Genomic DNA, 14,830 nt, shown 5'->3' with positions numbered 1-14,830 from the left:
CCCGCTCCTTGCCCCTGACGCACGCACACACGCACGGACGCACGCACGCACCTCCCTGGACGCGCCGGCAGAGCGCCCTCAGTCGGGAAGCGCGTGCTCGCGGAAGCCCCGCCTCTTCAGGGACTTCCGGCGGGCGGGTTCAGCTGCAGTGCCGTCCGTTTCGCGCGGGCTAGGTCTAGAGTTGCCTGTGAATCTAAAATGCAGAGCTTCTCGTATTCTGGGAGAAAAAGCCGCAAGAGTGAAAAGTTGGGTTTAAGTTTCTCTTACTAAACGTTTACTGAGTTATTAAAGTAATAAGTAATGTTTGCTTTATTTTTAACTCTGCCTTCCCTAAACCCCGTTCTTCCAAAACTGCAACACAACTTTGGGGGAGTCTTTGACAAATCCCTCCTAGTACGATCTAAACGGTGCAAGTGAATTGGTGAGAAATATCTTAATGAAAATTTGCCATTATCATTTCCTGAAGCTTCCCCCCCCCCTTCTTTTTACTATGCTTTAAAAACCAAACAACAACAACAACAAAAAGGTAAGGGTTTGTCCAAGTCTAAACCTAAGCCAGTCATAATGTGGCTTCAAACCTGAACAATTTAGAGTCTTTTCTGCCTATTACCCACAACTCATAAGGCATGGCTAGCACAGGTAATGTATATTAAATTGTCAAATTACTATGTTTTACGTTTGAAGCTAATGTAACATTGTATGTCAACTATACACACATAGAAATTTTTTAGACTCGTAGAGCAGAGGGGACCACGGAGATATGGTTGAGGAAACTGAAATTAGCTTGTGAGCTCTCTTCTACTCAGCAACAAGGAAGAGACTACAGCCTCTGAACCCAGAGAAAATAAGGTGTATCTGGATGGCAATCCAGTGCTCTTTCCATTACCTTTATTTTTTCTGTTTTAAAGGGACCCCTCCTTCATTTTTCATTTTCACCATTACCTTTAAATCGAAACATTTGAATATCAAAGAGCTGTGTCGGTGGGTATTCCATAAATAGATACTAAAATGACATTTCTGTTGGAAGTAGCAGAGTAAGAAGGATAGAACACAAACTTGCGAGTTAGATTTCATTTCATACCCTGGTTTGGCACTTAGGAACTGAGTCATCATAAGCAAGTTACTTTACCTTCTAGTGCCAGTGTGCTAGGCTTCTTTAGCCTTAAAGTATATTCTACTTTATTTCCAAGAAAAGATTCCTTACAGGTTTGCACTTATTTCCAAGAAGAAATCTAATAGGTTTACACATACATACACTTATTAAAATAAATGAACATAAGTGTATGTATGTGTAACATTTGAGCCTATCTGGATATAATGACACATGGCCTTGCCTTCATGTGGAGTGGGGCAAAGAATAAACCCTAAATATAAGGCTGAATTCATACTAGTTTTGAAAAGACTCTGAAATCCCATAGACCTATGGTTTAAGATAGAAACCATCCTTAACATATTTCTGAAACCTTTTTTGCTCTGAAAGCCTTCCAAGTTATCATACCTGAATGTCATTGTTAGGAACGAGAAAAATCCTTCACAAAGAAAACAGTAAAATTAAGGACCATAAAAAGAAATGCTACAGTGGAGTTGGGGAGGAGAGAGAATCCACAAAAATCAGTAATTACCCAAGGATCAGTGTTCCATATTAATAGAATCCATGAAGGTAAAACACTGAACATTTTAAGCACGTTTAGGAGTCAACCAACGAAGGACTCATTCACGAATGTTTGTGAATCTTCACCTCGAAAACCATGATATATATGTAACAAGCCAGATAGTATGAGCCCAAATTTCTATGGTTAAACCAAATCCAGAAAGAATGAAAGCGATCATCATCTGATTTCAGGTATCAGAGTATACAGATATTTTTGAGAGAGAATATAAAACCTACTTGGTATTAAAAGCTCTCCAAGAGCCAGTACCTATTTTCTCATAAAACATCTTTTAATCCCATTACTGTAGAATTCATTATTACAGAAAGACAAAATCACATTAAGTGATTTGGACCAAAAATATTACTGAACCAGCAAACCTAACGACTCCTGAATCGTTACTCCTGAACTCAGCAAAAGCTGAAAGGAAGTCAGACGTTTCAAATAAATCTAACAATTGATAATTCCATATTAAAAGACATTGCGTTCTAAATACAGCCCTAACTTCCCAGTATTCTCAAAATGTCTTTCTACGAATTCTCCTTTAATACCACTTCAGATTGGGTTATCTACTCAATAAAAAAGTATTTATTATGCCTTCAACGCAGCCCCGCAGCCAAATCATATTGTTTGCCCTAGTTTGAGAATTAACTCAATTTGTGGGCCCCACCGTGAAACCAGTTCTCGGAACCGCACAAAAAATACCGATATCCCACTCACTCTGGTCCCTTCCCTTGCCAATTTCCAGAGCCAAATGCTCGGCGCTAACACTACCTACCAGGAAAGCCCGAGTCACTAGGCACTAAACCCCTAGCAGGTGCTGCCTATACTTCCTCACGCCCAACCCCCGTTCCGGAAGTTGCGTCATGGCGCTCGTGCGCCCTGTCCCCGGATGCACTTTTATATCCGGATTCTTAGAGCGGACTCAGAGCTCCACGGTTCCCTACGCGGTTAGCACATGCGCGACGGCTCTGCTCCCTCTTCCTCCACTTCCACTAGCTTCCACCGTCCGGGAAGCCGCCGCCACCGCCGCCGAGAAGTCAGGAAGTTCAAGATGGCCGCCGCGGAGACTCTGTCGCTGCGGGAACAGCCCGAGTGAGTAGTCTCTGTGAGCGGTGCGGAAGGCCGGAGCCCAGGAGACTGCCGAGTGGGAAACGGCGGAGACCTGCACAGGCTGGCGGGAAAGTTCAGGCCTAACGGCGAAAGCCAAACTTTGCTTTTCCCCGCGCGATACGTTGTGGGGCGGGAGGCGTGGGGGGCAGACGGGCGGCCTTCGAGCTTCGCTTTCCCGGAGGCCGCGACTCTTGGCTCGGAGGCGACCGCGGCCTGCCGCGCGTCGTTGCCCTGGGAGGCGTACGCGCGAGCGGCCTCTACAGGTCCCGTGCGTGAGGGCGACTGTGCGGTCGCGCCTTCCTATTCCTCCCGCGGGGACCCAGCGGAGTTCCCTGGCTCCAGCACTGAGCGACGTCAGTGTTGGCACCCGGGAAGCAGTGGCGGGAGAGAGGCAAGCCATAAGACTTGTCCTCTGCATGCGGTAACCTGCCGTCGTCCTGCCACTAGTGTCAGGACCTGAACGCAGAGAGGAGGGGATGCTAGGACCACCTTCTCTGACTCTCCCAGATCTATGTAATAGCGGGGTGCTTCGTCTCCCCACCCCTGTGCTCTCAACCTGGCATCACTCGATGTGTGTATGTACACACACACACAAACACACACACATTTCCTTCTGCCAAGTGGCAGCTTATTTGCCAACTTGCAAACTTGAGGCAAAGTAAGATCAAGCCCTTGGTTTTGAGGCCTGACATTTTTGGCCTGAGTTTATAGAGCTTCTTTGGGAGTATGAGTGGAAGAAATAGTTCTTTCCAAACCCAAGCACTTTATGTCTGTAATTAAGGTAACGTAAGAACCGATGCGGCCGAGTGAAAATGTAACTTATATGTGCTGCAAAGTCTGATCGTTGCTTAAAAGCAGTATTTTGTTACCCTGTTCATGCTAAGAAAACTCAAGAACCTAAAAGAAAATAGATTTAAAACGGTATTCATATAGCGACCGTTTTGTGCATCAGCATTATCTGACTTTTTTTTTTTTTTTAATTCATCTTAGGAAAGGGGTAGATACAGTCTCCCAGCAGCTAGAGACTGAGAGGAGAAATTTTTACTACCAGCCAGCCCAACACGTCATTGCCATGCATCCAGTTCTGGACTCCTCAGTCATTTGCTTAATTCAGAATTATACTGAGCTTTGCATTAAGGGCTTTGGAAAGCTGCTTTATTATTTTCACAATTTTGACTTAGAGCAAATGGGTTCTAAGTTTTAACTAGACTTTGTCTCTTTGTTTCTCACAGGGTTCACAGTATGGCACAGTTACAGTATTTATGTCATGATAGTACAAATGACATACAGTTGTTTTTTTTAGCAATCTCTTTAAAGTTCTTTAGTATTATGTCCATTTGTTTGATTTCAGGGAACCATCCAGATTCATTTTGACGAGGGCTTGAGCGGTATTTTCTATGCATATTCAAATACTCGTCTTAATAATATCTATTTAGCCCCTGCAATATGAATGCCACTGAAATAATCCTTAATTCCACATCCCTTCCGCACAGAACTCCTGATATAAATGGAGTATTTGCTCTGTAAGTGTCCCATGTATTTTTAAACGTTTGACAAAGAAAATAAATTTGGCATGAAAGCAAGAACTGTGTATGCTGCTCATAGTGAATGCTGGAATATAACATCTTCATGGTTCTTCAGAGGATACTGAGTAGTTTACAATTGTATGGACTCTATTCAAAGTGGAACATTTGAGAAGAAATAAATGTAAAAAATAGTTTTTAAGTTCCCTGAAGGCTTTTTAATGGCTTTTACGTTTGCCCATCTCTTTAGCTAAGCCTCTTTGATGGTTTTAAACATTTAAATTTTTATCTGCATTCACTTATTTGCACTTACCAAGTACCAGGTACTGTTCAAAGTACTGAACAAATATTTTATCATTATATCAACCCTTTGGAAGTAGATACTGTTTTTTCCTATATTTTGCAGATGATGAAACTAAAGCACAGAGAAATTAAGTTTATTTGGCCAGGGTCACGCTAAGTGACAGACCCAGGATTTAAACCCAGGAAGTCTGATTCTAGAGCCCTGCTTCTAACTATTGTACTGTCTGGTCACGCACTATACGTTTTGGTTCCTTTTAAAAGTATCCTCAGGGTTTGAAATCATTTTTTATTTCCATTGTCCCCAAAAGGTCCATATTTTGCTGTGGCAGTTATAATTGTTTGAAGCTTAATTTTCCACACCCGATTTGGAAAGGGAGAGGCGGAGGAGTTCAATTTAAGACGACTTGGGCTTTCGAATCCATGCTTATTTTTTACGTCTACATTAATAGTGTGTTAAAGTAGTTTTAACTTATCAGAGAACCAGGCTTAAATTACTTTCTTTGTAAAGAAGTAATGGCATTCACTTTGCTCTCCATTCTGTTTCCAAAGCATTAATTGAATGCCTCCCAAATAAGATGTCATTAGGGAAGCATTCTTGTTAAAAAATTTTTGAAAGAAGAAATTAAAATAACCCTAGTGGTTTGTAATTAGTCTTTATTTTAAACTTTAAAGTTGTTTCATTGCTGTGTTCTTTGTGCCAGATGCCTAGAGACCCTTGTTTGAAGGATGAAACTTGTACATTGTATTTAACAAAATAAATGAATAAATACTGTTAAACACTCCCCTATAGTCTTCACTTCAAATTCAGCTTTGTTTCCAAATAATGTGATTTGAAGGATGTTACTCAATTCTGAATGAATATGAGAAATAATTGTAGATTGTGTTGGTTTAAACATATACCTGCTAAATGTGTAAACTGCAAAACGTGAATTAACATATGTGGGAGTTATATACCTGTATTTATTATAAATATAAACTATGCAAAAAGATTATCATTTCTTATCAAGGTAACCTTTCTCTAAAGTTGTAGAAGTTGTTGATGATGAACCTAAATTAGTTGCCTTAGCACAAGCTCGTTATATGTAATATGCCTTTGACTCATTGAGTTCAGGTTTTCCTGATTTACCTAATCAGACTTCAGTTGGTATTTTCTATGGAATTTGCATTGAGAGAGCAACTGAGGAGGGTGTAAAGGTCTGCTAACCCTATTGTAGGGGTGAACTCTAGAATTATTAAGGTCAAATTAGTAGACCGTAAGGTGCTTACCGCATTTTTATCAGTAATGTAGTCATTATTTCTTGAGGTAACAGTCATTAAGTTACATTAGAAACAAGGATCACTCATGGGAGTAATTTTTTTTTTAACTAATAGTTTATTACCAAGTTGGTTTCCATATAACACCCAGTGCTCTTCCCCACAAGTGCCCCCCTCCATGACCATCACCCCCTTTTCCCTCCCCCTTCTTCAGCCCTCAGTTTGTTCTCAGCATTCAGAGGTCTCTCATGATTTGCTTCACTCCCTCTCCCCAACTCTTTCCCCCCGCTCCTCTTCCTGTGGCCCTCTGTTAGGTTTCTCCTGTTAGACCTATGAGTGACATCATACGGTGTCTGTCCCTCTCTGCCTGACTTATTTCGCATAGCATGACTCTCTCTAGGTCCATCCATTTTGCTACAAATGGCCATATTTCGTTCTTTCTCATTGCCATGTAGTACTCCATTGTGTATGTATATCACATCTTGATCCATTCACCAGGTGATGGACATTTAGGCTCTTTCCATGATTTGGCTATTGTTGAAAGTGCTGCTGAGTATTGGGGTATATGTGCCTCATGGGAGTAACTCTTAACAGACATTGGGCATCATAATATAGCTTCCAATTCTCAAAAGCTTTAGAAGCTAGGTTTACTTTGGAAGGAAATTACTTCCTTTGTGGGTAAACTCTTGAGAATTTTGATTTGAAACTACTTGGAAACTTGTAACTCGTAGAAAGCATTTGAAAAGTGTTCAAAAGGTAGATTTTTCCTGGGGAGGGAGATGATTAGATTTAAGTCATTTTGAGTTACTGCATTCACCAGATAGGTTTGTGCACTGTGTGAGGCACTGGAGATCAAACCAAACTGGTTCCTGTTAAGAGATGAGTGTAGTATAGCCACTATAAACTCAACTGTAGTCCAATGAATACAATTTTTATGTTTTATTCTATGTAAATCATTTCATTGACACAAATTACTTACTGAATATATGCTTATATAGGTTAGACAGTTTACTAGGCCTTAGGGATAGTGTAATGAACTAAACAGATTAAAATTCTGCTCTCATAAGACTTGTGTTATGATAGAGACAAAAATTTTGTGGCAGATTTCTTCAGAGGAAAAAATAAGAGGAGAGGAATATGTGTGTGGTAGAGTGAGGGTTGTGATTAAAATGAACTGGTGAGGAAAACTTGACTGAGAAAGGAATTTGAGCAAAGGCCTGAGGTAGGCAAAAGAACCAGCAATGTATGCATCTGGGGAAAGCATTCCAGGTGGAGAAACAGCAAGTACAACAAGTACCAAGGACCCGAGGTAGGGGTGTACCTGTTGTTCAAGGAGAGCAGTGTGGGTGAAGCACAGTGAGTGTGGTAGGAAAGTAGGATCAAAGCGTTGGATTGGTTGGGCACATAGTATGGGGCTTTATAAGCAATTTTGGTTTTTACCCTGAATAAGATAGGAAGCGGTAATCAAGTTTCATACAGAGTAGGGATATGATCTGACATTTTAAAACCATCTTCGATCAATTGGAAGAGCTCTTGACTGACTTGGAATGTAATACCAGCCTTCTCACTAGCTTGTTATATGTGTGACTGAAGGCAAGACCATTAAATTTCCTTGTAACTTAAAATCTCCTCTGTCATGAAGACTGAGACTATATTTTTTCAGTGCTTTGTGTGGTAGCCTTTTATATACAAACTCAGCATTCTTAGTATCAGCCCTGACAGCTCCCCAGTGTCATGGTGAGTAAATAGATTTATCCAGTCTGTAAAGAATAATCTCTTACTTTTGGGGCACTATTAAGATCCTTGATAACATCTGTTAACCCATGCACTCCTCACAGCTTACTTTGAGGTAGGGAATATTTTCTCTGTTTTGTAGATAAGGTGCCTGCAGGCCAGAGAGAACTTAAAATTTGCCTAATGCCACACAACTAGTAGGCATTCAGACCAGGATTTGAACCCAGATAGTCTGGCTCTGGAGACTGGCTCCCAAAGACACCTTAGAGGGTCTTTAGATAGTTTTCAGTTTTAACTTCTTGACTAGAATTTTGTACTTTGGGCACGGAAATTTGGTATACCTGAAAATCATTTGCAATCTTTAAACAGGTTCTCCATACCTTCTCCGTATCTTGATTTAGTCTAATTCAGTTTTTCTAAAATTTGCCCCCCGTAAGTCAAATTTCAGGAAAAAAGACCACTTCTAGGTTGTGCGATGGGAGATTTCAGGGGAAGGGATGTGGTTACCTATATGAGGGTATGGTCTGTACAAGGAACACAGTTGAAATTCTTTGTATCTTCTATTTAAGTTTGTGATTTCCCCCTACCCATAATAGAACCATATTGTTTTTTTAACATAAAGATATTATACTTTCTTTTTCCAAGTCTTTGAGAAAATTTGATGATCCAGAGAACTCTGCTGTATTTATTGTTTTCTCATATCCCGTTAGAGAGTTCAGTCCAAACTAAAACCTCTCAACTCAAAGATAGTTTTCTCTGCAGCTCTCTTCAGCACTTTCTTCTTTCTCACATTCCACAGTACCAAAATGGAGATTGGCAATCTGACAAAAATTTAAAGTTCTTGCTATGTGGTGGTTATATGTTCTTCATGTTCTCTACATCCCCTCATTGTTGTCAACTAGTAACTTTCCCAGCATACTTCTGGTGGGTCCCCTCCCTCCTCTAGCCTTTTCAAGTTTACTGAAGACTGAGACCTGGCTAGAGGACCAGACTTGCATCCCAACTCCTCCCGAATGGCAGTGTCCTTACAGACCACCTGTCTGGCAACCTCCTCTTGCAGTTCCTGGGCCTCTGATCCCAGTTACCTCTAACTGTATCTCACCCACTCACTCCCAGAATCTTGTGTAGTAGCTCTTCATCTCCTGGAATTGGTTCATTGAGATTTTAACCTTTAGACTAGTTTCTTCACAAGTTTTGATGCTTTGGCAACACCCATCTGCTTCTGGTTTGCTATTTATAGTTGTGCTTTTTGTCACCTTTTTTCTTTCTAAAAGACTCTTTTCTCGTGTTAATTTCTTACTCATTATTTAGGATTATGTTACTCAGCTTTTATTTTATAATTCATGTAACTTTTAAATAAACATTCCTTCTCTCCTCTCAAAGTCCTTGCTTAACACATAGCTTGGGTTTTTCTATGATCTGGACCATTTTTAAAGTTGTTTTAGGTGATCCTTCAGCGTTCCCATAATGCCCTTATTTATGTCTTTATCATTGCCTTCTTTCAGTATTTCATGTGACTTTCTTTTCCACCGGACTGTAATTTCCATGAGAGTAGGAGATACTGGTCTTGTACATCTTTGTTTTCCTGCTACCTTTCTTAATGCCTATATCAAGTGTAGTGATTTTTAAAAATACTAAAAGAAATTGAATTCCTTAGTTCTTTGGCATGATAATTTTACTAAAAGTACAGCAGTACATAATATGGAGGATTTGTACAAAATAATTTGTATCTTCCTACAAAAATAGTGTGATGTTCTAAATCCAGATGACTTGATCTTTTGGTATTTGATATTCTGAGGCGTGATGTTTTAGTATGGAATGATTTTAAAGGGAAAGGTAAATAATGCCATTGTGTTTAACCTGGGATTAACAACAGCAAGGATTTCGCAGAATAATTTAGCATCATAAACTAAGCATAGCCCAAACATTTAAACACAAAAGCTACCCCCTTGATGTAATTAAATGTATGTTTGTTCGTTTATTTTTTGCATGGTACCTATCAATATGAGCATGTTTTGGGAAACTAATCTTTCATTTGAAATATAGAGATTAAATAGCCCAGTGAAAAAATATTGGTTGAAACCATAGGCTGTTGCTGTATTGGACTGTCCACCTGTAGAAGACCCTTTGATGTGTTTCAGTCTAATACCACATGGTTGCTCATTGACGACCAGAGACTGAAAGTATTGTTCTCAATTTAAAGTGGAGAAAGAGGGGCACCTGGGTGGCTCAGTCAGTTAAGCGGCTGACTTCGGCTCAGGGCATGGTCTCGTGGTTTGTGAGTTCGAGCCCCGCATTGGTCTCTGTGCTGACATTTCAGAGTCTGGAGCCTGCTTCATTTTCTGTGTCTCCGCCTCTCTCTGCCTTTCCTCTGCTCATGCTCTGTCTCTCAAAAATAAATAAAACATTAAAAAAAAATTTAAAGTGGAGAAAGTGACCAGTCTCCCAATGTATGTCAGTGTTTTATGGAAAAAGAAAATGGGAGGGGTGCCTTTGGTGTTAAGTCTATGTGGAGAATTCTTGTTTAAAAACAAGTTACTAAGTGACTGTTTAAAGCAATATTAACATTTTACTGTACCTGTTTTGGATTTTCTTTTTCTATTCAGTGTAGTTATTTATCCTCCCTCATTGTGTATTTCTTCTATGTATTTGAGTTCAACCATTAGAAATAAAGCTAAACCACTATTTTTGCAATTTATTTTGAAATGTTTGAAGCTGTCGAAAATATTTGATTGACTTTCGGTATCATATTATTATATCATTATTTTGCTGTGACCAAATCGTCATAAATGATAGAATTTTGAAATGTGCTTGGTACATTTATAGGATGGAAGATGCTGATAATTCCGAGAAGAGCGTAAATGAAGAAAATGGGGAAGTATCAGAAGACCAATCTCAAAATAAGCACAGTCGTCACAAAAAAAAGAAGCATAAACACAGAAGTAAACATAAGAAACATAAACATTCCTCAGAAGAAGATAAGGATAAAAAACATAAACATAAGCATAAACATAAGAAACACAAAAGAAAAGAGGTCATTGATGCCTCTGACAAAGAAGGTATGTCTCCAGCAAAAAGAACTAAACTTGATGATTTAGCTTTGTTGGAAGACTTGGAAAAACAGAGAGCCTTGATTAAAGCTGAACTTGATAATGAGTTAATGGAAGGGAAGGTCCAGTCTGGGATGGGGCTCATATTACAAGGTTATGAGTCTGGCTCTGAAGAAGAAGGGGAGATTCATGAAAAGGCAAGAAATGGAAATAGGTCTACTACCAGATCATCAAGTACAAAGGGGAAACTTGAACTTATGGACAATAAAAATAGTACGAAAAAGCGAAGTAAAAGCAGATCCAAAGAACGGACTAGACATAGGTCTGATAAAAAGAAAACTAAGGGAGGTGTTGAAATAGTTAAAGAGAAGACGACTAGGAGCAAATCAAAGGAGAGGAAAAAGTCCAAAAGTCCATCCAAAAGAAGTAAATCTCAAGATCAAGCAAGGAAATCAAAATCCCCAACCCTTAGAAGGCGATCTCAAGAGAAAATTGGGAAGGCCAGATCTCCTGCTGATGACAAGGTTAAAACTGAGGATAAAAGGTCAAAAGACAGGAAAAAATCCCCAATTATAAATGAAAGTAGAAGTCGTGATCGAGGCAAAAAATCCAGATCCCCAGTTGATTTAAGAGGTAAATCCAAAGACAGAAGATCACGATCCAAAGAGAGAAAATCAAAACGGTCTGAAACAGAAAAAGAAAAGAAGCCAATTAAATCTCCATCTAAAGATGCTTCTTCTGGGAAAGAAAACAGGTCACCCAGTAGAAGACCTGGTCGAAGTCCTAAAAGAAGAAGTTTGTCTCCAAAACAGCGTGATAAGTCAAGAAGAAGTAGATCTCCACTGGTAAATGATAGGAGGTCTAAACAGAGCAAATCACCTTCCCGAACTCTGTCTCCTGGTAGAAGAGCCAAGAGCAGATCCTTGGAAAGAAAACGAAGAGAACCAGAAAGGAGACGACTCTCTTCTCCAAGGTAACTTTTTTCAAAATGTTAATGCTTTTTACTGATTCATCAGATTTTTAAAAGGAGAAACTAGAAGTTGTCAACAATAAAAAATGAGGTAGGGTTAATATAGCTTTATGTAGATCTTGTCAACTAATTATATTAATGTTTGTACTTTGGTTAGCAAATATCTTGACTATGGGATTTAAAAATACAGAGCTATTGAATTGTAATATTAAAAATATTGAATTGAAAAATTGGCAGTCCATTTTTTCAAGTTCCTAATTTAATATCTAATTTGCAGAACCACTCCTTTAAATCCAAATAATTTGGCTGATAAATCTGGTGTACCCATTTATGGGAAGTGAGGGGAATTTCTAGAGCAAGGATTATTACTTCGTTAGTATAGGCTTCAAATTTTATTTAAAAAAGGAGGTATCTGTTTAAGCATTATGATGTAGCCATTCTCTTGGGTTGGCATGATTTTGAATTCTGACAGTATAAATTGGAACTACCAAATTTTTTGGCCCCCAATGTAAAATTAAATTGAAAGTGGACATTTTTTCTCTTACTAATTCATATACTTATAATTTCAATGTTTAAATAATAGTACCTTTTAATTTAAGGAAGAATAGCGTAAGAAATTTTTTTTTTCTTAATAATAATGAAAATAATTCATATTTGTATAGTACTTTCGGCCCATCAGATTTTTTCTCATAAATCGTCATGATTATCTCTTCTCATAAAGTGGAGTAACTCTTAATACTCCATTTCTAAATGAGACTGTACATTGCGAGATTATTTAATTTACCTAGGATCATAGACCTAACAGGTAATTTAGGCACCTGAAAGATTTTGGCAGAGTGGATGGGGGTTGTTTAGACTAGTCTAAACTACTTCAGAAACTTTTTTAGTATCTTTAATAATTAAGTTATCAACCAAGTTTAGATTAAAAGAATGTTGGACAAGCTGATTTTGAAGTTTAAATGGTTTTCTGAAAAATTTTTAAAATGCTGTTTTCAAAGTGCTGTATCTTAGGAAATAAATACTCTTGATTTTTCTAAGTGACATTGTAATTAAGTGGCCCCCTTCTTTAGCTTTCTAAATTGAGATAGCTGTTAGTGTTGCTGATTATGCCTTCTAAAGTGTTTCCAAATGATCCTTGTCTCTTTCCATTTGAAAAAAAATTCTGAGCAGTTGATAAAGGACTAGAGTTGAATATTTGAAACAAAATTTTCTTTTAATTACAGAAAAGATACTAATTCAAGAGAAATTTAGATATCTGTAAATTCTCCCTTTACAGGAGAATGTCCTTCTAGCCCTTTTTTTATGCACACAGAATTCTGTGAATGTTCTTTCTTACAAAAGTGGAGTCCTCCATTGATGTGAGCGGTGATTCTTTTCATGAAACATTTTTATGACAATAAAGATCTTTTTTAAGTCTTTATATAACAGAATATTTCACTGCATAGATATGCCATAATGCAATTGACCCTGGATCAACACTGGGTTAGAGGCGCCAATCCCACACAGAGTCAGAAATGCGCATGTAACTTTTGACTCTCACAAACTTATTACTAATAGCCTACTGATAACTGGAAGCCTTTCCAATAATTGAAGCCAATTGACATATTTTGTATGTTTTATGTATTGTATATTGTGTTCTTAAAGTAAGTTAGAGGTAAAATCATAAGGATGAGTAAGTACACTAATAGTACTGTGCTGTAAAAAATCTACGCATAAGTGGACCTGTGGAGTTCAAACCCATGTTCGAGGGTCACCGCTAATAATCCCCTTACTGAAACATGGAAATTTTGGTTGGCTTTAGTTTTTCACGATTGTATGCAACGATGTCTGTTTATGTGTGAAGGTTCTTTGTAGAATAGATTTATAGAAACGGAGTTGCAAAGTCTAAGGTAATGTACATTTACATTTTAGGAAGTTACTGCCAAATGTCTTCCCAGGAAAGTTATACCAATATGTATTTCCGTTACTAGTTGGACTGTCCCTTTCTCTAAACTCTTACTTATATTTCCTCTGTTTGAAAGTTAACATTGATTGTGAGATGCTATTATATGTAATATATTTTTAAAAAGATTCTATGTTGAAAAAGTGTCAAAATTTAGAAACTGTCTTCAAACTAAGGAAATGGAATACTGATAACTCACTTTGGCAAGTTGTATTTGAGTTGTTTATTTGGAATTAGAATCAGTGACTTTAATAATGTGAATAATCATAATTCTTTAAGTTGTGAGGCCACAGGAAGTAGACTATTTTTACTGTGTGCCTACCGTAACATCAGATTGTCACTGAATTTGTTTTGTTACCAAAACCTGTTAATCTTTGTTTACTGTCTTTTATTTTAGTGCACTCATTCTTAAGATGTTCTTTACGTGCAAAACAAGTTAATTAATTTGATGTATTTTCTGTAACTTGGATTTGGTCCCTTAAGAACACGACCTCGAGATGATATCCTCAGTAGACGTGAAAGATCAAAAGATGCCAGCCCAATCAATAGGTGGTCTCCAACCCGAAGAAGAGCAAGTAGATCTCCCATTAGAAGGCGGTCTCGTTCCCCACTCAGACGAAGTAGGTCACCCAGGAGAAGAAGCAGGTCTCCTCGGAGAAGGTAAAATGTTACATATATTGTCCTTTTGATTTATTAAACTGTGCATCTGAAGCTTCATATTAGCTCAGTTGGTGGGTTTTCTTAGAGACCATTTTTCTCTGTGAAAAATTGTAGCTGTGATCCCATTAGTTCCCATTTTCTCAACATGTGATATTTCACAACACTGATTTTTAATATAGCTTTTTTCCAAATTTAAGTAAGTCAGTGTTCATTAAAAACTCAATCTTTTAAAGAGAAAGCTTTTTTCTTCGTTTCTAAGATAATACTATGTGAGTTATGCTTACTGAGTTCGTTTTGTTTTGTTTGAACAGGATCATAAGGTAATAAGTAATTAGCCTGGTTTCTGGTTCATTATATGATTGCATTTCTCTATTTTTCTATTAACTTGTGTTTGGTCCCCTTAGAACGTGACTTTAAGATGATAACCTCAGTAGATGTGAAAGACAATCTGGGCAAACACTTGTTTGATTCACAATAATAGATACCATCTTATGTGTAAAGCACATGTAGTGAATTGTTTGATCAAAATGTTTACAAATCCGGAATCCTATTTAAAATACATGCGTTAAATATTTTAAACATAAGTAGACTTTCATTTGCCAATTTTTTAACAGTTTTAAAAGACAGCATAC

General features: G+C 38.1%; 1 protein-coding gene across 12 annotated transcripts in view; it reads left to right on the top strand.

Annotated features, from left to right (window-relative positions):
- The first annotated feature begins 2,547 nt into the window (after positions 1–2,547).
- The window catches only part of PRPF4B (pre-mRNA processing factor 4B), a 37,758-nt gene continuing 25,475 nt past the window's right edge, over positions 2,548–14,830 (top strand). For all 12 annotated transcript variants that reach the window (XR_003910501.1, XR_003910498.1, XR_003910496.1 and 9 more), the window contains exons 1-3: positions 2,548–2,744; positions 10,403–11,599; positions 14,022–14,198. Coding sequence is in view for 2 of the 12 variants with exons in the window: in XM_029943721.1 (XP_029799581.1) it covers positions 2,608–2,744; positions 10,403–11,599; positions 14,022–14,198 (1,511 nt within the window). In the remaining 10 variants the exon portion in view is untranslated. The remainder of the gene's footprint in view (positions 2,745–10,402; positions 11,600–14,021; positions 14,199–14,830) is intronic.

This window comes from Suricata suricatta, chromosome 7, assembly GCF_006229205.1.
Source record: "Suricata suricatta isolate VVHF042 chromosome 7, meerkat_22Aug2017_6uvM2_HiC, whole genome shotgun sequence".
NCBI classification, from domain to species: domain Eukaryota; kingdom Metazoa; phylum Chordata; class Mammalia; order Carnivora; family Herpestidae; genus Suricata; species Suricata suricatta.
The sequence above is the reverse complement of the archived record's forward strand: the minus strand, read 5'-3'. Positions and strand labels throughout refer to the sequence as shown.